Here is a 26,350-nt window from a genome sequence, read left to right on the forward strand (position 1 = left end):
GCTGGGCTGCGAGAGCCTGGCCCAGAAACCATCAGTGTCCATCTCAGCCTGGCTGAGCGTGCAGGGGCAGGACTCAGCCCAGGCCTTGTGGGGCAGGGCCAGCGCCTGTGCAAGGCATTGAAAACAGGCAAGTGCCCGAGAGAGGAGGCTGCTCTGTGCCCTTGGGGCATAGACACAGCAGGGAGGGGGCCCAGGACATTTGTCAGCGCCAGCCTCTGTCCCCAGCCCTTGGCAGCCCTGGCTGCTGAGCCCAGCTTTGGCCTGGGCTGAGTTTGGCTGTGGCCCAGCTCCATCCTGCTGCGGGGCTCAGGGCCTGTTCCCGGCCATGGCCAGCCCTGGCCGGCCTCTCTGCTGGCCCAGAGGCCGGCAGAGCCCGGGGCAGGGCTGTCTGTGCAGCCCCACAGGTGCCACGGGCTGGGCAGGAGCTGGCAGAGGCTGCCCAGCAGGGAGGCCATGGGGCACAGAGCCCCAAGGCTGCCGTGGGCACCACGGCACAGGGGCCGTTCCCAGCCGCAATGCTCCTGTCCTGGGCTGGGCCTGCACAGGGGCTGTGGCACCATGGCTGGGCCAGCACAGGGCCACCAAGGGGCCACGCAGCCGCTGCCGGGGCTGGCAGCAAGGCCGGGCACAGACAAGGAATTGCTGAGCGTGGCCTGCGCTGGCCAGGGCTGACTGTGCCAAAGGCAGAGCTCAGCTGCCCTTGGGGGCTGCAGGAACACTCAGGAGCCCAAAGAGCCTCCATGGCTGTGCTGGAGACCAAGGCTGGAGCAGGGAAATGCAGGGCTGCTGCGCCATGGCGAGGGCATGGAATTCCAGCACACACCTCAGCTCTCTGATGATCCCGGCACCGTGCTGGGCCCTGTTTCAGCCTGGAGCAGAGCAGATGTTGATGGCACAGGAGCCCTGCGGGGCTGGCAGGGACCTGCAGCTTGCAAGGTGCTCTGCTCTCCCTCAGCTCCTCTCTGAGAGATCCAATCCCAGCTCAACACCTCAGGGCACAAGTGGCACTGCCTGTTCATGGGCACACAGCTGATGTCTGCCTGGAAAGGGGCACAGGTGTTAGAACTTGTACATTTCATAATATACAAGCACATTTTATTATCTGGGTCACTTGAGTACTTTTAAGAAACAGTAATTTTTTTTCCTCCAGGAACAGGAATTTCTTGGAGGTGTAGTGATGGCAGGAGGAGAAATACTGATCCTGCCTTCTACTTGTGTCACCAATATCCTCTTTATTATTTCCTCTCCCTCTTCCTTCAGGTGTTTCCAGCTCTCCTGTTGAAATGGCCATGACTAAAGACATCTCTTCACTAGACCAGGTGCATCTATGTACTTCCCTTTGCTCCCAGATTTCCTCCTCCAGATGCTTTCTGGTCATTCAAGGGCCTCTCAACTGACTGGCTTCATGCTTTGAGCTTCAGGGAGTTGCCCAATCTTTCTGAAGTTCAAATAAATATCACATCAGACAACATCCTATTTGTGTTTATATCTGTCACAGAATTACCTTTTCTTGTGTCTTTGTCTAAAACTGTTCCTGTACAGAAATCCCTTGGGTGAGGGGGACATGTCAGATGCTGCTGGGACATCCCAGAGAGCTGAGGGAAGAGCTGTGATGGTTATTAAACTGTTCAAATGTTCAACTTGTGTTTGTTGGCAAGAAACCTTTCTGTGCCTCTGAGTGTCACCAGGCCCTGAGCCCAAAGGACACAAACCTGATGAGTTGTGGTTCCCACTGCAGAGGCACTTGGACCTTGGCTCTGCACAGGAGAGCTCTTCATCCACTTTCCCTCTTTTCCTCCTTCTGGCCATGGAGGGAGCTCCTGACTTCAGCCTGTGACTGGTGTGTGCAAAGAGCAAATCTGGGCAGAATCGGGGCAAGAGGGTTTGGGGGCACCTTGGGATCTGTGCTGGGCACAGAAGGTGTTTTCCATTGCTCTGAGACTGTCTGCTGTGCAAAGTGGATTTAATAGCCAGCAGAGGAATGACTTCTGCATTGGATGGAGCTGTGCCTTCCCTTGGCTTTGTTGGCTGACAAGAAATGAACATCCCTCTGTGTCTCGGGCAGCTCCTTCTCCAGGGAAAGCAGGTGGGAGTTGGAGCCAAGGAGCTGAAAGCTGCAGGTGCAGCCTGGGCTGGAGGGAGCTCAGATTTGCACAAGGCTGCTCTGAGTGCCAGGGCTTGGATGGGGGCAATGGTGGGGTGGGGGTAGGGACAGAGTCTGATTGATTGTCAGCCATGAAGGGTCTTGATTTTCATATCTATTCCAACTGCATGAGGAGGTACTTGGATTCAATGTCAATTGGAGATTGCACATATCAATGAATTAACAGGAAATAAAAAACTTAAACAGCACCAAACATATTTTCTCACTGTTGTTGTAAAAATAATACATTCTCTCTGAATACAGTTCTGAAATGTGCTTAATTATCCACAAAAGATTTGAGAACTTAAATCAAATTATTCCCAGAGGCTTGGCTTGTTAAAGTGTTCAGAACATTAATGAGCCCTGGGGCACTGGATTGCTGAAATGAAGAGCTGAAGGCTGAAGAAGCCTCTGAGGCAGTAGAATTCAGCAGCAGCCTCCAAGGTGCTGAGGATGTCAGCAGCCCCCACTGAGGCCATCCCTGCCCAGAGACCGTGGGGGAATGGGCAGACAAGGAGAGCGTCCCTGGGGCTGGGGCAGCAGAACTCAGAGGCAGCAGCGGCTCCAGCTGGGAAATGGAGTGTGGGATGGGGCTGTGAAAGCCCTGCCTGGGCTGTGCCAAGCAGGACACACAAGCCCTGACCCCCATCCCTGCAGACAATTCTCTCAAGGAGACATTTAAAGGAATTACAACTGTTTGTGTCCTCTGAGTTGGACTCACTGGAGAAATACCCACAAGCGATTCTCAGGAACTCCAAACAAAAAATCAGGCTTTATGGGAACTTCAGAAAATCAGAGCAACTTTGGCAAATGGTTTAATATGACAATCAGTACACAAAAAACAGTTTTCAATGCATTAACTTGGCCCATTCAACTTCACAAACTCTAATGCTGTTCAGTTGTAAGTTAATCAACATTTGCAAGTGGATGGAAGTAGAAGACAGAAAGAGAGAAAGGCAAAAAAAATTTAGAGAAGCACACACAGAGCTACCAACTCCTGGATTCCAGAAGTGTTCAGATGGAAATTCCAAGAGGATTTAGGGTCAAGATGTGTGCTTGCCCTGTGTTCAGCCTTAAATACCCCTTGTTGTTCCTGGGCCCTTCCCCCAGGTGGGACTTGGGGTCATTTGGTCACTCAGGAGCTGGGCTGGGGCTCCAGAGGTGGTTGTGGAGCATTGCCTGTGCTGTGCCAGGGACTGGCAGCCACTGCTGGGCTGGGATAGAGGCTCTGGGGGGATTGGGGTTCCAGGGCAGGGCAGGGCTGGGGTTCCAGGGCAGGGCAAGGCTGGACCTTCCCCTTCTCCCACACACATGAAATGTTTACAGCCAACAATCTCCTCCAGTCTGTCACAACAGGAAATGTTGGAGGTAAAATCCCAATTCTGGCCATGGGCAACTGGTCTAGAAGGACAGTTCTTATGCACAGGAAGGAAAGCCCCAGTTTTTAGCTCATGTCTGATTTGATTGCCTGGATTTTGTTTGGTTTTGTTGTTGCTTTGTTTCCTTGGTGTCCCTGAAGTGTCCACTCAGGAGCAGAGTGATTCTTGCCAAGGAACTTTTTCGTGCTGTCACTTAATATTAAATCTGGTTTTTGCTGATCCCTTGCTGGGGATTTTTTCCAGCGCTCTCAAGCCCTCGTTGGTAGCAGGGTGAAGGAGCCCTGGCCCAGGCTCTGGCCCTGGGGGACACGGGGACGCTGCCGGGGGGTCCCTGTCCCCCTGTCCCACCCCCCACGGCATCGTCCCCCGTCCCCGTGTCAGGCTCTGGGGTCGATCTCGTGGAACATCCTCTGGGGGAGGCTGCGGCGCCGGGGGCAGGGGGACCCGGGGGGACAGGGGACCCCGCTGTGCACGAGCAGCGTTGGACTTCTCTGGGGGAACTGTGAGGGGGGCCTGGGGTGGAGTGACCTCTCCAGTGACCTCACACAGCCCCTGTGGTGTCACACTGCCACCTGTGATGTCACACAGCACTTGTAATGTCAGAAATCCAACTCTGAGATGTCATCCTGTGATGTCATATGGCTGCTCTGTGCTGTCACAGAAGACTCTGTGATGTCACAAAGTCACCCGGAGATGTCACTGTTTGTTCTTTGATGTCACAGCCTGCTCTATGAAGTTACACAGCCACCCAGTGATGGCTATATACCCTTCTCTGTGATGTCAAAAAACCCTCCCTGTGGTGTCATACTGCACTCTGTAATGTCACAGCACACACTTTGTCCTCACAGCCTGCTCTGTGATGTCATACAGCCATGCCATGATGTCACAGCCTGCTCTGTGGTATCACACAGTCCCCTCTATGATGCCATAGGTGCTGGATGACCACACAAAACAAACTCTGTGATGTGATAGCCCAATCTGTGACCTCACAGCACCCACTCTGTGCTGTCACACAGCCCCTCTCTGACATCACAGCTGCTCTGTGACACAGCCACAGAGGTGCTGCTCTGACACAGCCCCCTCTGGGACATCCCACAGCCCCTGCCAGTGCTGAGCCCCTGTGAGCTCTGTCTGTGCCCTGCTCGTGTCCCTGGCATGCCCTGGCAGTGCCCCAGCCCTGCTGGGCTGTGCACAGGAGCTGCTCCTGGCCAGAGCTGTCTCTCTGCAGCGCTGCCCTTGCCAGGAGCTGCCTCTGGGCCAGGAGCCCGGCCCAGCCCAGCAGCACAGACACAGCACCAGGACTTTAATGACCCTCTGGGGCTTTGGTGCTCTTTGCATCAGACCCAGCCCCTCAGAGTGTGCTCAAAGAACTTCTCAAGAGCTCCAAGTGAGATTGAAACACTGAAGTTTCTTTTACTTTGAAGAGATCCCTGTGAGGGACACAACTGAGAAAGTGTCCCCAGGTTCCAGGTACAGCAGAACACTGGAGGCAGTGATGACAGGTGGGGACAGCAAGGGAAAGGTGTCTCTGGTGCTGAGCAAACCTGGATGTGCTTCAGGAATGCAAAGGGCCAAGGCTGAGCCCCAGCCCCTGGCAAGGCAGATCCTGTCCCTCCCTCATTGCTCAGGGCTCTTCCCGGGATGGGCACTGGCATGTGGGGATGTGCAGTGCCAAGGGCAGGACCATGGGGCGGCCCCTGCCAGGCTGCTGAGCAGGGACAAGGAGGCACTGAGGCCCCAGGGCTGCAAGGGTCACTTGTCCCCTGGTGGCCTCAGGCCCAGGGCCAGCAGCCATGGCCAAAGTGCTGCACAGGTTGGCTCTGTCAGGGCCTTGCAGCTGCTGCACATGCCTGTGCCCTCTGCAGCCCAGGCTGTCCTACGGTCTCCCTGCCCTGCGCCTCTGTCCCTGCAGGCTGTCCTCATCCCCCCGCTGCCCCACCTCGCTGGCCCCTTCCTTTGCTGACAGCTCTGCCTCCTGCCTGCCTCTGCCTGGCCACACAAAGCCTTGGGCTGCTCCAGGCTCCTTCTGGGGACGTGTTGCACCACAGCCCTGCCCTGGGAGGGAAATTCCCCTCCTCTTGTGTCCAGTCTGGATTTCACCAGTTGCATTTCCGGTATAATTTCTCTCTCTGGCTGTTTCCCACTATGGAGAAAAGCTCCACCACTTCTGAATCCACCCTTCAAGCCCTGCCAGGCCACTCCTGATCTGTCCTCAGTCTCTTCACAACTGAGCCCAGGCACATCAGCCTCCATATACGTGTTTGGTTCTTGAGGCCTGCAAATCCAGCCTGGGAGATCTCTGGGCCCTCTCCAAGGTGTTTGCAAATGAAAACATTCTGCTCATATCACCAGAGGCCAGGGTCTGCCTGACCTGTCTGTCCTGGCAGCTTTTGTCTGGGAGCAATCCTTGGATATACGGAATTTGGGAGGCCAAATTCTAATTTTTGCCATGGTCTTTGGCAAGAAGGCTGGGTTTTTTCCATAGGAAAGCAGGAACAGAGCCCCTCTGTTTCAGGGGCAGATGAGAGGTGACCACCAGAGGCCAAGGCCAGCCAGAGTTGGCAGGTTTTTCTGAGAGATACCTTTGCCTATAGGAAATTTTTTAGGGAGGGTACCAATTTTGGCTATGGGCACCTGAAAAAAGGGACAGCTCTTTCCCATAGCAAGGAAAGCACGGAGCCCCACTGCTCCTGGAGCTGATGAGAAGCAGCTCTTGGCATTCCAAGATCAGCCAGACCTGTCAGGTGGCCCCTGGGAGGCCAAGCCAGCCAGACCTGTTCCATGTGCCCTCGGTTCCATGGGGCCCCACAGTGTCCCAATGGTCCCTTGCTCCCACGAGGCCCTGGAGTGTCACAATGCCCCCTTGGTGACACGAGGTCCTGAAGGGTCCTCATGGTCTCCATGGTTCCATCAGGCCCCACAGAGTCAGAATGGTCTCTGGGTCCATGAAGCCCCGCTGTGTCACCATGGCCCCTTGGTTCCATGGGCTCCAGTGGTGCCACAATGATCCCCTTGGTTCCATGAGGTCCCCACAGTGTCACAGGGATCTCCATGGGAAGGAAAGAACCGAGCCCCAGTGTGGCAGGGGCAGCCACCAGAGGCCAAGGCCAGCCAGACTTGACAGTACTGGCAGATTTTGGCTGGAAGCAACCCTTGGATATAGGGAATTTTAGAGGTGGAATCCCAATTTCAGACATGGACACCCAGAGGAGAAGGACTGTTCTTTCCCATAGGAAGGAAAGCACAGAGCCCAAGTGTTTCAAAGGCAGAAGAAGAAAGAGGTGGCTCATGGGATGCTCAGCCAACCAGACCTGTTCTTCCTGGCAGCTTTTGTCATGGAGAGATCCTTGGATATAAGGAATTTGGGCGAAGTAATCTCAATTTCGACCTCAGACACCTTGAGAAGAAGGACAATTCTTTTCATTAGAAGAAAAGCACCAAGCCCCATTGTTTGGAAAGCAGATGAGAGGCATCCCCATGAGGCCACGGGCACCCAGCCCTGTTGGTCCTGGCAGCTTTTGCCTGGGAGCAATCATTGGATGTGTGGAGTTTTGGAGGAGGAAACCCAGTTTTGGCCATGGCCCATGGAGGAGAAGGAGAGTTCTCTCCCATAGGAAGGAAAGCCCAGAGCCCCAGTGCTTCAGGGCAGGTGAGAAGCAGCCCTCGACATGCCAAGGTGGGCAGGTGGTCCCCAGGAGGCCCAGCCAGCCAGGCCTGGTCCGTGTTCCCCTGGTTTGGTGGTGATGCCTTGAGAGGCCACCTAGGACAGAGCTAGACAGTGCTAAAGGAATAAAGCAGGTGTTTATTAAAAGGCCTTCAAGGGATACACCTGGGGCAGTACAAGAGCCTGGCCCTGGCTCCATCCTAGATGGAGTCCAGGTCATGAGTTTTCCCTGGGGCAAACAGGGAGATTTGGTCTGGCTGGATGTGTAAAACAATCTCCTGTAATATCTACTTGTTCTCACACAGAGCACTTGGCTGCAGGGACACATTCCCATCGTTCCTGCCCAGCTTTCAGGATTCCAACACTGCTGTCTTTCCCCAGAGCTGTTCCTTCAGCTGCCTCGGGAGGGCCTTTTGGCCTCTGGACCCACACTCTGGCTCCTTTATTAGCACTGTTGGATCCAAACCCTTTATCTCCACCAACAACAGAGATGGATCTCTTTTTTTCCCAATTGTTTTAAAAACTGACAATATCAATAATTGTGCTACCCTGTCATGGGGTTGAATAATCCAATCTTGTTCACTATTGTTTAACACAATTCCTTCAATTTCTCCTTGATAATCTGCATCAGTTCCTCCTCCCATGGCATGAGCACTTTGCAAGGCCAAGCTGCAGTGAGCAGTTATCAAACCAAAGTGTCCTGGAGGAATCTGGATTCCTGTTCCTGTGTTGTTAACTCTCATTTGCTTCTGATTTATCCTAACTAATTCCAATGCATGAAGGTCCAGCCCTGCAGCCTCTGGGCTGGCCCTGCCAGGGCCATCACAGCCAGAACAATTTCCCAGGCAGTCCAAGTCTCACTGTCCATGGCTGTATTTGCAAATTGGGAGCAGCCGTGCACAGCCAGGGGGTTTCCATTTCCCCAGGGGGCCATTGCTAAGGGCATGGAGCACATCTGGGAGATGGCTTCTCCATGAGGACAGGTTCCCATTCCTCATTTTTTCAACTGCTCTTTTAACAACCCCTTCACCCGTTCAACCAATCCTGCAGCTTGTATATTGTCTGGGACATGAAAAACTGTCCTAGATTAGGGCAAAATTTGGGAGAAGACCTCCGGAAGGAGCCCCCAGAAAGCAAACCCCCCACGGCCCCTCCCCCACCTGGTTCAGGAAGGATTTCCTCAGAGAGAAATGGAAAAAAAACCTGTTTATTTAACAAGCAAAAACACTCCCCAATTAAAAAAAAAAAAAAAAAAAAAAAAACACCAGATGAGAAAACCCTTTCACCGTTCTGAAGAGATGACAAATTCAGAAAGTCTCTCCTGGGAGTGGTTGCCCAGCTATCAGTCCCTGGTGCTGGGGATGGCTGCTGCAGGTCACAAAATGCAGACTCTCGGTGTTTCTTGATGTTTCCCAGGTCCAGGTCCAGAGCAGGTTCAGATGACATTCATGAAAGGGAAAGGGAAGGGGAAAAAGAAACAGTGCAGGGTAAAAATTGGACTGCCTAGCTAAACCAACTAATAAGCAAAAGAAAAAGCAAAAGCAAGCAAGCCAGCAAGCAAGCAAGCAAGCCCAAGGCAGCCAAGCATCTCCTAGAGACAGACCATGGTGGGAGGTGAGCCGGCTGATAACAAGACAAAACAATCCTTCACTTTCAGAGTCAGTCCTGAAGGCACAGAACATAATATCAGGCCTAAACAGAACACACGATTTGGGATACAAACACCATACCATCACCCTAGGACATTCTACCCCTTATCTCCAAATCGTCAGCATAACTACCAAACATCATGTAAAAACTTCATCAAGTAAATCTTCCATCTTTCACTTACTCAGACCTTCAACACTTACACATTTCCTTCTATCTCAGTTGCTCAAACCTTCCACACTTACACATTCCCTTCCATTCTCACTTGCTCTGACTTTCGACATTTACACATTTCCTTCTGTCCCATGTCTGTGTGGTTTAATGTACAAACAATGGCAGTAACATCCAGCAAATTGAGATGTTTGGATATGAGTCTCACCCCACAATCAGGTCTCCCTGAGGTACACATCGTGTTCTTCCATCTTTCTGCATTATCCACCATGTACAACCTGGTCCCTGAGCAAAGACAATCCCACAAATGGGTTTGTCTGTACTCGAGGCAGAATTGATCCACACTGTCCTCCCTAACAAACCTCTGATATGTGCCACTGGGACTTTATCTCTGTCTACTATATTCAGGGACTCAGACTGGGCAGGACCTGCTCGATTGGTGGAACCTCGGGTGTTAACTAACCAGGTGGCCTGTGCCAAATGCTGCTCCCAGTTTTTGAAAGATCCCCCACCCAATGCTTTCAAGGTGGTTTTTAACAGTCCATTGCACCTCTCCACCTTGCCTGCAGCTGGTGCATGGTAGGGGATGTGGTACACCCACTCAATGCCATGTTCCCTAGCCCAGGAGTTGATAAGGCTGTTCTTAAAATGAGTCCCATTGTCTGACTCAATCCTCTCAGGGGTACCATGCCTCCAAAGGACCTGCTTTTCAAGGCCCAGGATGGTGTTACGGGCTGTAGCATGAGACACAGGGTAGGTTTCCAACCATCCTGTGGTGGCTTCCACCATTGTGAGCACGTAGCGCTTGCCTTGGCGTGTCTGGGGCAGTGTGACGTGGTCAATCTGCCAGGCCTCCCCATACTTGTACTTGGACCACCGCCCACCATACCATAGGGGCTTCACTCGCTTGGCCTGTTTGATGGCAGCACACATCTCACAGTCATGGATAACCTGAGAAATACTGTCCATGGTTAAATCCACCCCTCGGGCTCGTGCCCACTTATAGGTGGCATCTCTACCCTGATGGCCTGAGGCATCATGGGCCCATCGAGCCAGGAACAACTCCCCCTTGTGTTGCCAATCTAAATCTATCTTTGACACCCCTATCTTTGCAGCCTGATCTACCTGCTGATTGTTTTGCTGCTCTTCATTAGCTCTGCTCTTGGGGACATGAGCATCTACATGGCGAACCTTCACAGGCAGTTTCTCTACCCGGGTAGCAATGTCTTTCCATTCTTCAGCAGCCCAAATTGGTTTTCCTCGACGCTGCCAGTTAGCCCCTTTCCATCTCTCCAGCCATCCCCACAGAGCATTGGCTACCATCCATGAATCAGTGTAGAGGTAGAGCTTTGGCCACTTCTCCCTTTCTGCAATGTCTAGGGCCAGTTGAACGGCTTTGAGTTCAGCAAGTTGACTTGGTCCACCTTCTCCTTCAGTGGCCTCTGCGACCCGTCGTGTGGGGCTCCATACAGCTGCTTTCCACTTCCGATTCATCCCTACGACGCGGCAGGAACCGTCAGTGAAAAGAGCATAGCGTGTTTCCTCTGCTGGCAATTGGTTGTAGGGTGGAGCCTCTTCAGCCCGTGTCACTGGTTCTTGTTCTTCATCTGTGACACCAAAGTTTTCACCTTCAGGCCAATTTGTAATTACTTCCAAAATCCCAGGGCGATTCAGTTTACCAATACGGGCACGCTGCGTGATGAGGGCAATCCACTTGCTCCATGTAGCACTGGTGGCATGGTGGGTAGTAGGAACCTTTCCTCTGAACACCCACACCAGCACCGGTAGCCGGGGTGCCAGGAGGAGTTGTGCTTCTGTACCAATCACCTCTGAGGCGGCTTGGACTCCACGTTGGGCGCCAAAATATTTGTCCTAGTTTAGGGCAAAATTTGGGAGAAGACCTCCGGAAGGAGCCCCCGGAAAGCAAACCTCCCACGGCCCCTCCCTCACCTGGTTCAGGAAAGATTTCCTCAGAGAGAAATGGAAAAAACCTGTTTATTTAACAAGCAAAAACACTCCCCAATACAAAAAAAAGAATCAACACCAGATGACAAAACCCTTTCACCGTTCTGAAGAGATGAGAAATTCAGAAAGTCTCTCCTGGGAGTGGTCGCCCAGCTATCAGTCTCTGGCGCTGGGGATGGCTGCTGCAGGTCACAAAATGCAGACTCTCGGTGTTTCTTGATGTTTCGCAGGTCCAGGTCCAGAGCAGGTTCAGATGGTATTTAGGAAAAGGAAAGGGAAGGGAAAAAAGAAACAGTCCAGGGTAAAAATTGGACTGCCTAGCTAAACTAACTAATAAGCAAAAGCAAAAGCAAAAGCAAGCAAGCCAGCAAGCAAGCAAGCAAGCCCAAGGCAGCCAAGCGTCTCCTAGACACAGACCATGGTGGGAGGTGAGCCGGCTGATAACAAGACAAAACAATCCTTCACTTTCAGAGTCAGTCCTGAAGGCACAGAACATAATATCAGGCATAAACAGAACACACGATTTGGGATACAAACACCATACCATCACCCTAGGACATAGGGCCAAACCAAAATGATAACCAGCCAGGTGTCTTCCCAACATGGATCACAGGGAATGTGGGTCACCGGGGCTCTGACCAACGTGGGTCCTCCCATGGGGGATGGAGTTGGAGCAGTGCACAAAGCTCTTCCTGCCGTTGGGTCACTTGCAGGGCTTCCCTTACCGGTGGGTCTGCTGGTGTCGGGTCAAGGCAGAGCTCTGGATGAAGCTCTTCCCACACTGGGGACACTCGTAGGGCCTCTCCCCGGTGTGGACGCGCCGGTGCCTGATGAGGTGGGAGTTGTGCTTGAAGCCCTTCCCGCAGTCAGGGCAGCGGAAGGGCCTCTCCTCGGTGTGAATCCGCTGGTGCAGGAGGAGATGGGAGCTGGTCTGAAACCTCTTCTGGCACTGGGGACACTCATAGGGCCTCTCCCCAGTGTGGGTCCTCTGGTGGCAGATCAGGCTTGAGCTCTGGCTGAAGCTCATCCCACATTCCCCACACTCGTAGGGCCTCTCCCCGGTGTGGATGCGCTGGTGCTTGACAAGGGTGGAGCTGTGCTTGAAACCCTTCCTGCAGTCGGGGCAGCGGAAGGGCCTCTCATCTGTGTGAATCCGCTGATGCACAAGGAGACTGGAGCTGGTGTGAAAGCTCTTCTGACACTCGGGACACTCGTAGGGCCTCTCCCCTGTGTGGACCATTTGGTGGATGATCAGTTTGGACCTATGGCTGAAGCTCTTCCCACATTGCTCACACTTGTATGGCCTTTCCCCACTGTGGATGATCTGGTGGCTGATCAAGTAGGACCTTCTGCTGAAGCTCTTCCCACATTCCCCACACTCGTAGGGCCTTTCCCCAGTGTGGATGCGTTGGTGGATGATGAGGTTGGATCTGCAGCTGAAGCCCTTCCCACACTCCCCACACTCGTAGGCCCATTCCCCGGTGTGGATCATCTGGTGGCAGATCAGGTTGTTTCTCCGCCTGAAGCTCTTCCCACACTCCAAGCACTTGTGGGGCTTCTCCCCATCATGGAGCTGCTCATGGACCACCAGCTCCGAGCTCTGGCTGAAGCTCTGTCCACCTTCCTGGCCCAGGGTGGGTCTTTCCTCCTCAGACCACCCTAGGCTGGGTTTGCAGCCCCTCCTCCTGTGGGATCTCTGGGGCTTTTCCTCCCCGTTGGATTCCTGTGCCATGGAGCTGCTCAAAACGGCCTCTTCCATGAGGTTCTGCCGTGGGGATTTGTCCTCCCTGGTCTCCATCCTCAGCTCCTGCTCTGGGGGCGGAAGGACAAGGAGAGGATGGGATTTGCCTCCGTGCCAGAGGGAAGGGGAAGGAGATCCCCCCAGTGCATCCCCAGCAAGACGGCGTCGGCAGCGGGGTTGTCCTGCAGCTGGGGGCCATGGAGGACATGGGGGAGATGGAGCAGGAGAGAGAGGGAAAGGGGCACTGACTTCCTCCTCACCTGCCTGGGTGTCCCGGGGCATCTTCCTCATCCTTGCAGCCTTATCCTCCATCTGGTGAAGGTTTGGCAATGGGAAATTCTGTTTTGGGAGGAAAAAAAGGGATGAGAACATTGAGTTTTGTGCTGGTTTGGAGCAAATCAGTCTAAACCAGAATTACAATTTAATAAGAAAATTAGGATCAAGGCAATGATCCAGAAACACTGGCTTAATATGACAGAGTCAGGATATAACCTGACACCCCGTTGGTCAGGGCGGTGGTAGCAGTCTGATGAAATGGTGGCTGCAGTCCTGTTGGAGTGATGAACGTGATTCTGTCAAAGCAGGGATCCTGTAGAAGGGTCTGCTCTTCCTCTGAAGGTCCAGTGGTGCTGATGGAGCTCTTGTCCTCTGGGAATCCAGTAGGCAAGGTGGTCCTGGTGTTGCAAGGGTGAGATTATATGCAGGCAGGAATGCTTGGTTCCTCCCCCTGGGCGGAGCATCCCACAATGGGATGATGTAATTTTATCAGTCCTGCAGTGACACTCAATGGCCCATTAACAGAAGATGGCCCCTGCAGGGCGTTATCAGGGCTGAGTCATGGCAGAGATAAAGAACACTGCCCCACCTGTTTATCACAGTTCATGAAGATGGTGACTGAAAACACACTTTTGGTTACATCTTACATTGTCACCTGAAACAGTGAGGCAATCCTGCTCGGGGTGGGGGGTGAACACCACCCCCCTTACCCAAACTGGCTCAGGTGTAAAACCCCCACCCTGGGAAGGCCACTCACACAGGGGACAATGTCACACTTGCCCTGCCCCAGGGTAGGTCTCTGTCCCTGTCGCTCCCTTGCTCTCCCCACTTTGCTCTTTCTTTCCATCTCTATCTCTACCTCACATTTACTCTTCAATAAAATCCACTTTGGATTTGGTCTCGTTAGCACCTTAACTGGGGCAGAGGCTTCTCTCTAACAATTTTATTAACCAGATTGCCACATTATTTTGTCACAGTGAGTTCAAGGCACTGTTGTCTGACCCCAAGTGCCTTTGACAACAGCATGGTTCCCTCCTCTGAGGAGGTTTTGGCTCTTTCTGGAGGAACTCTTGGAAATTTGAACGCAGCTTCCTCTGAGGGACGTGTCCCTATCCCTGTCACCCCAGGCCATTGCCCAGGGGGTCTCCACTGATCTCACCCCAGGGAATGCCTTGCGGGTCTGTCTCCCTCTCACCCTGTGCCAGCTGGTGCTTGAGGGAGTCTCTGTCCCCTCACCCTGGGGAATGCTCGGGGGGTCTCAATCCCTCTGGCCTCAGGGAATGCCTGTGCAGGGCTGGGGACCAGGGGCTCTGTGTCCCTCTCACTGCTGAGGGTTCTCGGGGCTGGGGGGGCTCTCCGACCTTCTCATCCCTGGGGAGGCCGGGGGGGTCTCTGTCCCTCTCAACCCTGGTGTGACCCTGCCCAAACATCATCAGGGTCAGAGGGACAGAGACACCCCCAAACCCCCAAAAGGGCTGAACCTGGGATTTGATTTGGGGCTGAGGGTTTAGGAGGGGGCTGGAATTGGGGCTGTGGTTGGACCTGGGGCTGAAATTTGGATTAGAGCTGGATTGGGGTTAAGGTTAGACATGGGATTGGCTTTAGGGCTGGGGCTGGAATTGGGTCTGGGGCTAGATGAGTCTGGCACTGGGATGAGATTAAATACAGAACTGTGAGTGTGTCTAAATGTGGAGTGAGATTGAGTCCAGGATCAGGGTCAGGTTTGGGACTGAGCGCACGCAGAGCGGGACGGGGGATGTCACTGCAGGATGTCCCTGGCGTGGTCCCAGCCCTCCTCAGGCACCTCAAAACATGGGGGCAGCTGGGTGCTCCGAGATCCAGGTGCTCCCACGCTGCCCTGAGCTCTGTGCAGCACCAAGGGCCTCTCCCCAGCACAGCCCAGCCGCCTCTGGCCCCACAGCTCTGCTCAGGCCAGGCTGCTCTGGCCACTGGCCCCACGGCCTCAGCCCCTGCCAAGGGCACAGCAGCAGCTGCAGCTCAGCCAGGACTCAGCCCCAGCCATGGGGGAAGGGGCTTGCCCAAGGCACAAGGAGGCTCCCTGGCTGCCCTGCTCCCCTCGGCCTCAGCTGCTGAGAGCTCTGCAGCCCCTGCTGCCATCCCATCTGCCCAGGCCAGCACAAGAGCCCCGGCCTTGGGGCCCTCCAGAGCTGCTCCTGCTCCAGGCCCAGGGCCCAGCCCAGAGCTGGGGCAGCCACAAAGCTCTGCCCATTTCTGCTCCTTGCTGCTCTGATGGGGATGCATCCTCAGCCCCTTGGAGGTTGCTGATGAATTTTCCTACTCCAGAGGCCTCTTCTTTATTAAGCTCTTCAGTTCAGGAACTCAGTGGTAAAAGCTCATAAATATTTTTTTCAAAACACCAGAACAAGGAAAGCATCTGGGAATAATTGAAGTTTTCAATTCTTCTTAATTAGACAGATTTCAGAAGTGTAATGGAAGTGAATATGATATATTGAAAACATTGCAGTGAGAAAACTTTTGTCCTGTTAAATTTTCTTTTCGTATTTCTAGATTGATATCAGCAATGTCCAATTGATATTGACCCCCAGCACCTTCTAATGCAGTCTGAATCTATGTGAAAATCAAGAACCTTCATGGCGGGCTATAACACTTTGTTCCTACCCCCTCCCCACCATTTCCCTCATCAAACCCCTGGCACTCAGCGCAGCTGAGGAATGGAGTCACATCCAGGGCTGTCCCCAGGGCTCAGGACTGGGGCCAGGTCAGTGAAATCTCTTTATTGCTGATCTGGACGAGGCCATCGAGGGCACCCTCAGGCAGTTCCCAGGTGAGCCCAGGCTGGGTGGGAGTGTGGCTGTGCTGGAGGGCAGGAAGCTCTGCAGAGGGATCTGGACAGGCTGGAGCCATGGGCCCAGGACAGTGGGATAAGGTTCACCAAGGCCAAGGGCTGGGTTCTGCCCTGGGCTCACAACCACCCCAAATCCCTGGCCGTGCCCTGCCCCTGATCCCCACAGCCTGTCCTGTTTCCTTCATCCCTGCATTGCCAGGGACTTTCTGGGACAAGGCAGCTCTGCTCTGGGGATGGAGGGTGCTCCAAATGACACCACTGCAGTGGGAACCACAACTCATCAGGTTTGTGTCCTTTGGGGGTCAGGAACTGGTGAGACTCAGAGGCACAGGAAGTTTCTCTTCATGGCCAACAAAAAAAAAAAAAAAAAAAAAAAAAAGTAAACATGGTACAATTTAAGAAACATTGAAACTCTTCCCTCAGCAATGTGAGACATCCCAGCAACATCTGACATGTCCACCCTCCACAATGCACAAAACCAATTTTAGACAAAGATGATTTTGTGATAGATATAAACACAGTTAAATTGTTGTATCAGGATGCTCATCCCAAAGCGGGTATAAGACAGCCTGAACAATTCCTGATCTGCAAAGCTGTCAGTGGTGGATGGAGAAGGGAGGTCAGGCTGCTTTTGGTGTTGAGGAAATGCTGAAACCAGCCTGACCCATTTCATCTCCTCCTGGCCTGGCTGATCTCCCCTCTTTCCCCTTCCACCCATTGGATTTTGTCTCCCACCAGGCCCCCCGGTGAAGAGCCTGGCTCTGTGTTCTCCATCCCCTCCTCGCTGGCACTGCCAGGCTGGGATGAGGAGCCCCTCAGCCTTCCCTGCTCCAGGCTGGACAAGCCCAGCTCCCTCAGCCTCTGCTCACAGCCCAAGGGCTCCAGCCCCACCTTGGAGGCCCTTCCCTAACCCTGCTCCAGCTGCCAGACATCTTTCCTACCCTGGGGAAGCCAACCCAGGCCACAGGGACCTGGATAATCCACGTCCTTGATGTCCTGGTCACACAGCCCTGGCCCCTTTTCCCCATGTCAGGCTCTGGGGTGGATCCTGTGGAACATCCTTTGGTGGAGGCTGTGGCTCCAGGTGGGCCGGGGGGATAGCGGGGGACAGGGACCCCGCTGGGCATGAACAGCATTGGAGTTGTTGGGAGAAACTGTGAGGGGGAGCTGGGGCGGAGTGACCAACCCAGGGACCTCACAGAGCCCTCCTGGGATGTCACACAGCCCCTCTGTGATGTCACAGCCCATTCTCTAATGTCACACAGCTGGTCTCTGATGTCACAACCAATTATGTGATGTCATAGTCTACTCTATGATGTCAGAGCTCTGCCTTGTGATGCCACAGCTGGCTCTGGGATGTCACAGAGACAATCTATCATGTTGTAGATGCTCAATGACCTCACATACCCCACTCTGTGATGTTACAGCCCACTCTGTGACCTCATGTTGCCAGATGATAAAGTGTCTCCACCAGGTGAGCTGACACCTGGAGCTTGTTCTCCAAAACCCCAGGCCTATGGAAACCACACAATGCCCATTGTGTGAGAAGTGGAGCTGGAAGTTCACCAGCCTCAGTGTCCTGCCAGCTCAGCCAGGCCCACAGGAACATTGGGGTCCACGACCACCAGGGACCACCAGAGAGACCCCCAGGACAGAAGAGAGCATGGGTAAAGGGGAGGGGAAATATGTTAATGATTTGGAGGAAATGATTATCAGATGTATGTTTAGTCCAGGACAATCAATGAATATGTGTGCAAAATACAGAATATGAACAGAAACTTTCCTGCACTCAGCATGCTTGGCTTTGGGAGGAGCTATCCCCCGTGCATCCGGCTGAATAAAGAATGCTGCTTCTTAATGCTGCATTGGTGTGAAGGAGTTTTCTGTTTCACCGAATTTTTGGTAACACTCCACTCCCAAGGAAAGCTCTGTCTCCTGCTGCTCACAAACAGAGAAGGGCTGGTGGCAGATGTGGGGGTCGGAGGCTGCCTGGGGCACAGTGACCATGAAATAATCAAGTTTTCAGTATTCTGTGAAAGAAGGATGGGTAGCAAGAAAACTTCCACACTGGAATTAGGAAGGGTAGACCTGGGTCTATTGAGGATGCAGATTTGGAGAGTGGAGAATCAGGTACTGATTTTTTAAAGGAAACATCCCTTAAAAATAAAGGGGTCGAGGAAGGATGGACACACTTGAAGAAAGTAATCGTAAGGGGGAAGGAGCAGCCTGTCCCTCTGTGCTGAAGTTGAGCCAGCGAGGAAAAGGACTGTCCTGGCTGGGCATGGAGCTTTTGTGGGAACTCAGGACAAAAGAGGGTTTGGAAAGAGGAACAGGCAACTCACGAAATATTTAGGGATGTTGTTAGGTCATGCAGAAAGAAGAGTGGTGAAAGCTCAGGTTAGAGCATATCCTGGCCACCTCTTTGAGAAATAATAGAAAAGTATTTATAAAAAAATTAATAGCAAAAGAGAGATAAGGAGAACCTCTACACTTCATTGGATCCAGTGGGGAATAGAGTAAATAAAGATATGGAAGAGGCTGAGCAGCTTTAACACTTTCATTTGCCCCTATATTCAACATTAGGACAGGCTGTCCTCGGGACAAGAGTTCTCCTGAGCTGGCAGATGGGCACAGGGAGCAGAACAGCCCCTGTAATCCAGGAGGAAGCAGCTGGGGACCTGCTGAGCCACTCAGATGCTCACAGGTGTATGGGATTGGATGGGATCCATCCTAGGGGGATGAGGGTGCTGGTGGATGAGCTCCCCAAGCTGCTCTCCATCATTTCCCATCAGTCCTGGCTCACCAGGGAGGTGCCAGAGCACTGGAGGTGCCAGTGTGAGCCCATCCCCAAGAAGGGCTGGAAGGAGGATCTGGGGAACTCCAGGCCTGTCAGCCTGACCTCGGTGCCCGGCAAGGTTCTGGAACAGATCACCTTGAGAGCCATCACAGGGCAGCCACAGGATGGCCGAGGGGTCAGAGCCAGCCAGCGTGGATTTCAATATCTGCATTGATGATCGGGATGAGGGGATTGAGTGTAACATCAGCAAATCTGCAGATGACGCCAAGCTGGGTGTGAGTGTGGATCTGCTGGAGGGTAGGAGGGCTCTGCACAGGGACCTTGTTTATCCTGGAGAAGAGGAGGCTCAGAGGAGACAAGGCGGTGTCAGGGCACAGGTTGGACTTGATGATCTCCAAGGTCTTTTCCAACCTTGCTGATTCTGGGATTCTCTGAAACCAGCCTTGGAGCAGTTGCAGGAGGAGCCCTGGGCCTCCTCTTCAGAAGCTGCAGCAGCCCAGGTCCCTCAGCTTCTCCTCACAGCCCCAAAGCCCATCCTGTCAGTCCTGCAGAGCCTCTGCAGCTCCTCCTCCTTGCCCAGAACAGGGAGCCCCACAGGCAGACACAGCAGCCCAGATGTGCCCCCCTGGCCTGGGCTGCCTCTGGCAAGGGAGCAGCACGAGGCCCTGCAGGAGCCTGCAGACAATTCCTGCAGCACTTGTGGGATGATCCTGCTCCCCAAGGGACGTTCCCATGGTGCCAAGTCAGGAACTGCAATGGGGAGTGGGGCCAGAGAGGAAAGGGCAAACAGGGATGGGCTGTGTGCAGGGGAGGGAACAGGGCTGGGTAAGAGGAAGAAATCTGCAGCAGGAAGAGTAAGAAAGCAGAGGTGAAGCCAAGCAAATGCTCAGGGCAGTTTGCGGGAGGCTGCCAGGCAGCCCTGGCTGTGAGCAACAGTGTCTGCAGTGGGACAGGAAACTCCCAGCTGATGGGAACAAACTTTCTGGCTGAGTGCAGAGGCCAGGACAAAGCTGAGTGGTTTCCCTGGCGTCCCCCAGCCCTTCCTGGCCCCAGGGGCTGATGGCATTTGTGCTGCCTCAGGTTCTTGTCCCCACAGCACCAGCACGGGGGTGCTCCCGCCTGCTGTGTGCAATGCAAACAGGGGCTCCTGAGCCAGCGCTGCCGTGTCTGTGCCTGCAAGGATGCGGCACCTGTGTGAGCTGGGGGAGAGGCCAGGGCTGCAGAGGGGGGATGTTGTTGGCAGCTCCATGAGGACGCTCTGGGACGCTGCCCTGGGCTGTGCAGCGCACTGGGGATGGATCAGCCCCTGCTCTGCTGCTCCTTCCCGTCTCCCCCAGGGCCCTTGCAGAGCACCAGCCGTGCTGTTTGCCCCCAGCCTGCCCACGGCCAGCCTGGGGCTGCTGACGGGGGTTTTCTGTGCTGAGCATTGGCCTGGCCGTGTTCTTGAGAGAGCCTGGGCAAGGAGCCTGGAGCCCCCAGGCCCTGGCCTGAGGCGTCAGCACTGCCCCAGCAGTGCCCATGGCCTGTCCCTGCTGCAGCCCCGGCACTGCCACCCCCAGGACTGTGCCCGGCCCCGAGAGCACTCAGGCCCTGCAGCAACACCAGGGCCACCAGGGCAGCGGGGCAGGGCCACGGGAGCAGCACTGGCAACACCAAGTGCTGCTGCTGCTGCTGGGCACAGCTGCAGTGCCAGCACTGATCTGCCCCCAGCTCTGCACACAGACATTGCTGCTGCAGCTCCAGAGAAGGCAACAAAAGGGCAGCTCTGCAGAAAACTCTGCTGGGAGATCCTCAAGTTCCTTTAAAGACACCAAGAGCGCAGCCCGTGATTGACACAGTCTGTGGCCACAGGGAAGGTGGAGGGAAAATGAGAAATGGAACAAACAATGATAGTTCTTTGTGGAAAATATTTAAAAAACAGAACAAAGAAAAAGGACCTCCAAAATGAATCCAAAAAAAAGTATCAAAGATGACTTTTATTCTAAGTGTTTTTCAGAAATTGGCCAACAGTTTAATGTTTGTGAAATTGCCAAGTGATCAGTCTCCACACTGCAGCCTTGAGCTCCTGGTTCCTTAGGCTGTAGATGAGGGGGTTCAGGGCTGGAGGCAGCACCGAGTACAGAACTGACAGGGACAGATCCAGGGATAGGGAGGACATCGAGGGGGGCTTCAGGTAGGTAAATGCCCCAGTGCTGATAAACAGAGAGACGACGGCCAGGTGAGGGAGGCAGGTGGAAAAGGCTTTGTGCCGTCCCTGCTCAGAGGGGATCCTCAGCACGGCCCTGAAGATCTGCACATAGGAGAAAACAATGAACACAAAACCACCAAATGCCAAACACACACTAACTGCAATGAGCCCAAGTTCCCTGAGGTGGGATTTGGAGCAGGAGAGCTTGAGGATCTGGGGCACCTCACAAAAGAACTGGCCCAGGGCATTGCCATGGCACAGGGGCAGGGAAAATGTATTGGCTGTGTGCATGAGAGCAGTGAGAAAGGCACTGGCCCAGGCAGCTGCTGCCATGTGGGCACAAGCTCTGCTGCCCAGGAGGGTCCCGTAGTGCAGGGGTTTGCAGATGGACACGTAGCGGTCGTAGCACATGATGGTCAGCAGGGAAATCTCTGCTGAGATGAAAAAGACAAAAAAAAAGAGCTGTGCAGCACATCCAGTGTAGGAGATGGTGCTGGTGCCCCAGAGGGAATTGTGCATGGCTTTGGGGACAGTGGTGCAGATGGAGCCCAGGTCGCTGAGGGCCAGGTTGAGCAGGAAGAAGAACATGGGCGTGTGCAGGTGGTGGCCGCAGGCTACGGCGCTGATGATGAGGCCGTTGCCCAGGAGGGCAGCCAGGGAGATGCCCAGCAAGAGGCAGAAGTGCAGGAGCTGCAGCTGCCGTGTCTCTGCCAGTGCCAGCAGGAGGAAGTGGCTGATGGAGCTGCTGTTGGACTTTTGCTGTGGCTGCACATGGGCACCTGTTCATGGAGAAAGGACAGTGACAAGTCAGGAGAGGCTGCTTGGAGCCAAACCTGGGCCATTCCCTGTAGCCTGTCCTGCTGGGACTCACCCAGCCTTGTTCCTGCTCTGGGCAAACCTTCACCCAGGTCCCTGCCTGAGCTCCAGCTGTGCTGGCTGAGTGTGCCAGGAGCAGCCAGGGCTGAGCGTGGGGGCTCTCAAGGAGCCATCCCTGCCCTGCTGCCCTGGGTTTGTGGCCATGGGGCAGAGGGACAAGGCTGAGTATTCAGGATTTGTCAGGGGAATCACTTCTAATGCAGAAAGGGTTGGTAGCATCTGCACTTCCAGGTCTAAAGGATGGCAGGAGCTGGTTTTAGGAATTGTTTTCCTAGCCACACATCATTGCTGGCTCTCTGAGGTCAGACATCCCCAGCATTCCTGCTGCACTCAGAATTTGCCACTGAGAGATGGGAGAGGCAAAGAATTCCCTGTGGCTGAGGGAAGTGAGGGGCTGGATGGGCTTGTTCCCCCAGCACTGCTCTGTTCAGCCCCCTCTCCTTCCCTGAGCATCTCCCTGGGCCTGGACATTCCCTCCTGAGAGGTGCCTTGTCCCTGCCAGCACTCACAGAGCCCATCCCACCCCGTGTGCCCTCGGCCCGGCCCTACAGAAACCTGCCTGTGTGCAGGGCCCTGGCTGGGGCAGGGTCTGTGTGCAGCTGGGCAAGGGCAGCTCAGGAGAGCCCTGCTGGGCCCTGCCAAGGTGATGCTGCTGCTGTCCAGGGCTGAGCAGTGGCTGAAGGCCCTCTGGGAGGCTGCCAGCAGAGAGACTGACCACCCAAAGTCACAGTTCTGGAGTCTCTGTAAATGTTCAAACATTCATTTGATGATCCTGTGTGTCCCTTTCAACTCAGAATGTTCTGTCATTCTGGGATTACAATTCCTCTTCTGCTTCTCTCATCCCCCTGCTGTCTATGATCAAAAGAGAAAAAAAGAAAAAAAAAAACAAAACAAAACAAAAAAAAAAAAAAAAAAACAAAAAAACAACCATTGCAACAGAGTTAGAACAGTAAAGTAAAAACCAGACCTTTATTGGAAGCTTCCAGGTGTCCCAGTGGGGTGAGGCACAATCGGCTCCTGATTTCAACAATTTATAAAGGTTGATTTATTAGGATATTTAACAGGAACATCCAATAGGAGATTCAGTTGTCCCAGTTACACACTCCTGGCTCAACCCATTGGTGTAGGTCCAAGGGCTACTTTGCCACACTTTTTGTTATGACTGCTCATATTCTGGTCAAAACCAAAATGTTCTTCTTGTAGGTCCTCTTCCTGGAAATAAGACGATGCAGTATTTCAGGAATGTATTTAGACAGTCTGCTTATTGATCTGAAATCTAACAGAAAGGTTAGGAGATGTACTTGTGTTAATTAAGGATTGTATTGATTGAAGTATATAATAGTAGTTTAATAGAGTTAATTAAGAGTTTAATAGCGTAAAGTAAGGATTATAATTTTATAACAATATAATAGTAATTTATAGAGCTATGAATATATAAAAATGTACCAAAAGCAAAAACCTTTTTGTCACCACCCCAACTTTCCCATTCTTCTCCGAGCAGGAAATTGAAAACACTCTCAGGAAAGCTCCTGAGCTTTACAGCAATCCCAGGCTTTCCTTCTTTGGGAAGTGTCCTCCGGAGCTGTGCCCAGCCTGGTCTGGAGCTGGGAGCAGCCCTGCCCCAGCCAGCAGCTCTCAGCAGCAGCACCTGCCCTGCTCAGGGTGGCTCCTTCCCCCCACAGCTTCTGGCCAGCGCTGGCAGCAGCTCCCCGGGCCGGCTGAGAGCTGTCCCTGGCAGGCAGCAGAGTCCCTGGCCCAGCACAGCGCCCTGGGCTGCAGGACCCTGCTCTGCAGGACAGCCCTGGGCACCCCTGGCTGCTCTGCACAAGAGACCATCAGAGAATGTACTCACAGGGGCTGTGGGCATTGGCATGTTCCAGCTTGAGGAGATCACTGCAGGAGCTGCAGCTGCATTGTCCTGCAGCCAGAGGTTCCTGTGCCAAGGGCTGGCAGTGATTCTGCCCCAGGCACTTCTCAGCACCTTCCCAGCCCTGACTGATTGAAGCTCTCTGTGCCTCTGGGCTGTGCCCGCACTGGCTGCAGGCAGTGCCCCAGCCCTGCTGGGCTGGGAGAAGAGCTGCTCATCCAGAGAAATGTGCTTTTGAAGCTCTGCTTGCTTACCAGCATCACCCTCTGTGCCAGGAGCCCGGCCCAGCTCAGCAGCACAGACACAGCACAAGGACTTGAATGAGCCTCTGGGGCTTTGTGCTCAGGCCCTGAACATCAGGCCCTGAGAGGCAGCTGCAGAAACCTCTCCAGAACTCCAAGTCAGACTCCAACTCCAAAGTTTCTTTGACTTTTAATGGGTCCCACTGAGGGACACGAGTGAGAAAGTGTCCCCAGGCCCCAGGCAGAGCAGAGAACTGGAGGCACTGATGACAGGAGGGGACAAAGAGAAGCCAAGTCTTGGTGGCCTGGGGCACAGCAGGGTCTGTGCCACCAAGGGCTGTCAGGAGACACCTTGTCCTGAGGCCCTGGGGCCTCCTGGCACAGCCCCAGCCAGGCTGGGCACTGTCAGCCCCTTGTCCTGCCCTCAGCATCCCCCCCTAGCCCACATCCCAGTGGCCTCAAGGATCTGCTGGAAGGAGTCCCTGGGGAGCCTTGCTCAGCAATGGCCCTGGGGGCTCCACAATGCTCCCAGGCACTGCAGGTTTTTCAAAGGACTTTGGCTTTGGCTTTTGCCTTGGAGTCTCTGACAGCTTTCTGCAATCATGGCCTCCAATTATCTGCTGTAATTAGTCCCTGGAGAGGCTTGGTCAGGAACAACACTCAGTGGGGCTCATTAATGCTTCAAGGTACTTCAGTTCTTTTAAGGTACTTGGTGTTTCCCTTTTGCTACAGACTCTGTGAGATGTTTGTGCAATCATGGCCCCAATTATCTGCTTTAACGAGTCCCTTGAGAGCTTTGTACTGACACTCAGTGGGGCTCATTAATACTTTGAGATACTCAAGGTTTTTCAGGTACTTTGGATTTTCCTTTCCACACGGAGATGTTTTTGTGCCATTTTGAGTCTCTGAGAGGTTTTTGTGCCATCCTGGCCTCCAGTTCTCTCCTCCAAGGAGTCCATGAGGAGCCTGTGTTGGGGATGGACCTCAGTGGCACCCATTAATGCCTTGGGACACTTTGGGATTTTCTTCTGCCTTTGACTCCTGGAAAGGTGTCGTGGGGACAGGACATTTTCATGCTCATTATCCCAATCGTGGTTTCTGCTCCCTGTTCTCAGTTTGTTTTGTCTTCCTTCCCCCCCCCCCCCCCCCGGCTGGCTGCTGGCTTGCTGCTTAGCTTGCTTGCTTCTCTTGCTTGCTGCTGGCTGCATGCTTTGCTGGCTCTGTTTTCCTCTCTTTTTTTCTCTGCTTTTCGCTTGCTTGCTTTTTTGCCATTTTTTTCCCTTTTCCCCGGTTTCCGTTGTTCCCTTCCCCCCCCCCCCCCGAAGACATCGGACCTACTCCGGGCAGGAGCTCCCCCGGGGTCTGCGAGAGAAGCTCCGTACCCTCTGCGGCAAAGAGAGATACAGCTCAACCCCCTTGGACTGGTGAAAACATCTGTGGTCATCTTGGGCTATTTCTCTTGTGCTGGGGAGTGTTTTTTTGTTGTGCCTTAATAAACAAGTTTTTTCCACTTCCCCTCTGAAGGAATTCCTCCCGAACCCGGTGGTGGGGGGGAGGTTGCGGAGGGTTTGGTTTCCTATAAGGGGCTCCTTTGGAGGTGTTTTCCCCTAATTTGTCCTAAACCAGGACACAGCCCATTTCCATCTTCTAGATCACTTTCAAGATGTCCATGGGCATGTTTCAATGATGATCACACAGCTCTCCATTTCTGGCTGCAGGCTCTGCAGATTCTTTCTCTGCATTCAGTCAGGCTTGCATTCCCTGACAATTCCTGGTAGCCCGCCATGGTTTCTTAGGGTAGAACAGCAACAATGAAAACCTCACCAATGGCACAACTGCCCAGCCCAAGGAAAAGAAAGAACAAGCTGTCAAGTTCTTCAAATATTTCTCCCGCTTTGCTGCAAGAGCTGAGCTGCAAGCAAGGTGTCGAAAGCCAAGAGAAGCTGCAGCTGGTGGCACTTCTTGTGACAGGAGCTGCTCAAAGCTTCCTCGTTCTCCAGGAAAGGTTCTTGGAAAGAGCAAACAGGACTGTGGAAAAGACTCCAGGAAAACTGAAATAGCTTTTAAGAAATGAAATGAAAATGGAAAGAAACAATCCAAGATGTTTTTCTCTGTTTATTTTTATGCTCCCTTTTCCATCTTGAACTACTTCTCCATCCCATTAATCCAAATGGGTCTCACTTCTAAGATCCATGACTTGTCAAGTTTTAGACGCTGTAAAATACCATGAGCTACACACAGTTTGCCTTCCCCTGGGTTTTTTTTTTTTTTTTGGAAATCATTGCTGGAGAGGTAAGTGCAGTGCTTGGGTCAGGTACAAATTCTGCACTCAGGGAATGTGCTCCGAGAGTGTTTGACCCTCAGCAGGGACAATGCACAGCAGCGCCCAAGGGGATTCCTGTGCCCCTGGGCAGGAGTCCAGACTCTGGGTCTGGGCTGAACACGGCAAAGTTCCCGTGTTTGGACAGGCTCAGGGGCTGCCCCGGGGAGCGCGGGGCTGGGCGCGGGGGCGAGCGGGCAACGGACAAACGGACACGGGGACAAACGGCCCCGGAGCTTCAGTTGCC

General features: G+C 53.6%; 1 protein-coding gene, 1 long non-coding RNA gene and 2 pseudogenes across 2 annotated transcripts; 2 read left to right on the plus strand and 2 right to left on the minus strand.

Moving 5' to 3' along the window:
- The window catches only part of LOC128820668 (uncharacterized), a 1,438,581-nt pseudogene that overhangs the window by 691,733 nt on the left and 720,498 nt on the right, over positions 1-26,350 (minus strand).
- Positions 1-26,350, plus strand: part of LOC128820667 (uncharacterized) — a 2,212,279-nt pseudogene that overhangs the window by 152,245 nt on the left and 2,033,684 nt on the right.
- LOC128820802 (uncharacterized) lies at positions 178-1,471 on the plus strand. The gene is made up of 2 exons (XR_008440960.1): positions 178-1,056; positions 1,261-1,471. It is a non-coding gene; the product is annotated as an uncharacterized LOC128820802 (long non-coding RNA).
- Positions 20,622-21,545, minus strand: LOC128820641 (olfactory receptor 14J1-like; the record flags this gene model as incomplete). The annotated part of the gene is made up of 1 exon (XM_054001443.1): positions 20,622-21,545. A coding segment is annotated over one exon (924 nt), but the record flags the coding sequence as incomplete, so codon positions are not given.

The sequence above is a fragment of the Vidua macroura genome, chromosome 30 (genome assembly GCF_024509145.1).
Source record: "Vidua macroura isolate BioBank_ID:100142 chromosome 30, ASM2450914v1, whole genome shotgun sequence".
NCBI lineage: Eukaryota > Metazoa > Chordata > Aves > Passeriformes > Viduidae > Vidua > Vidua macroura.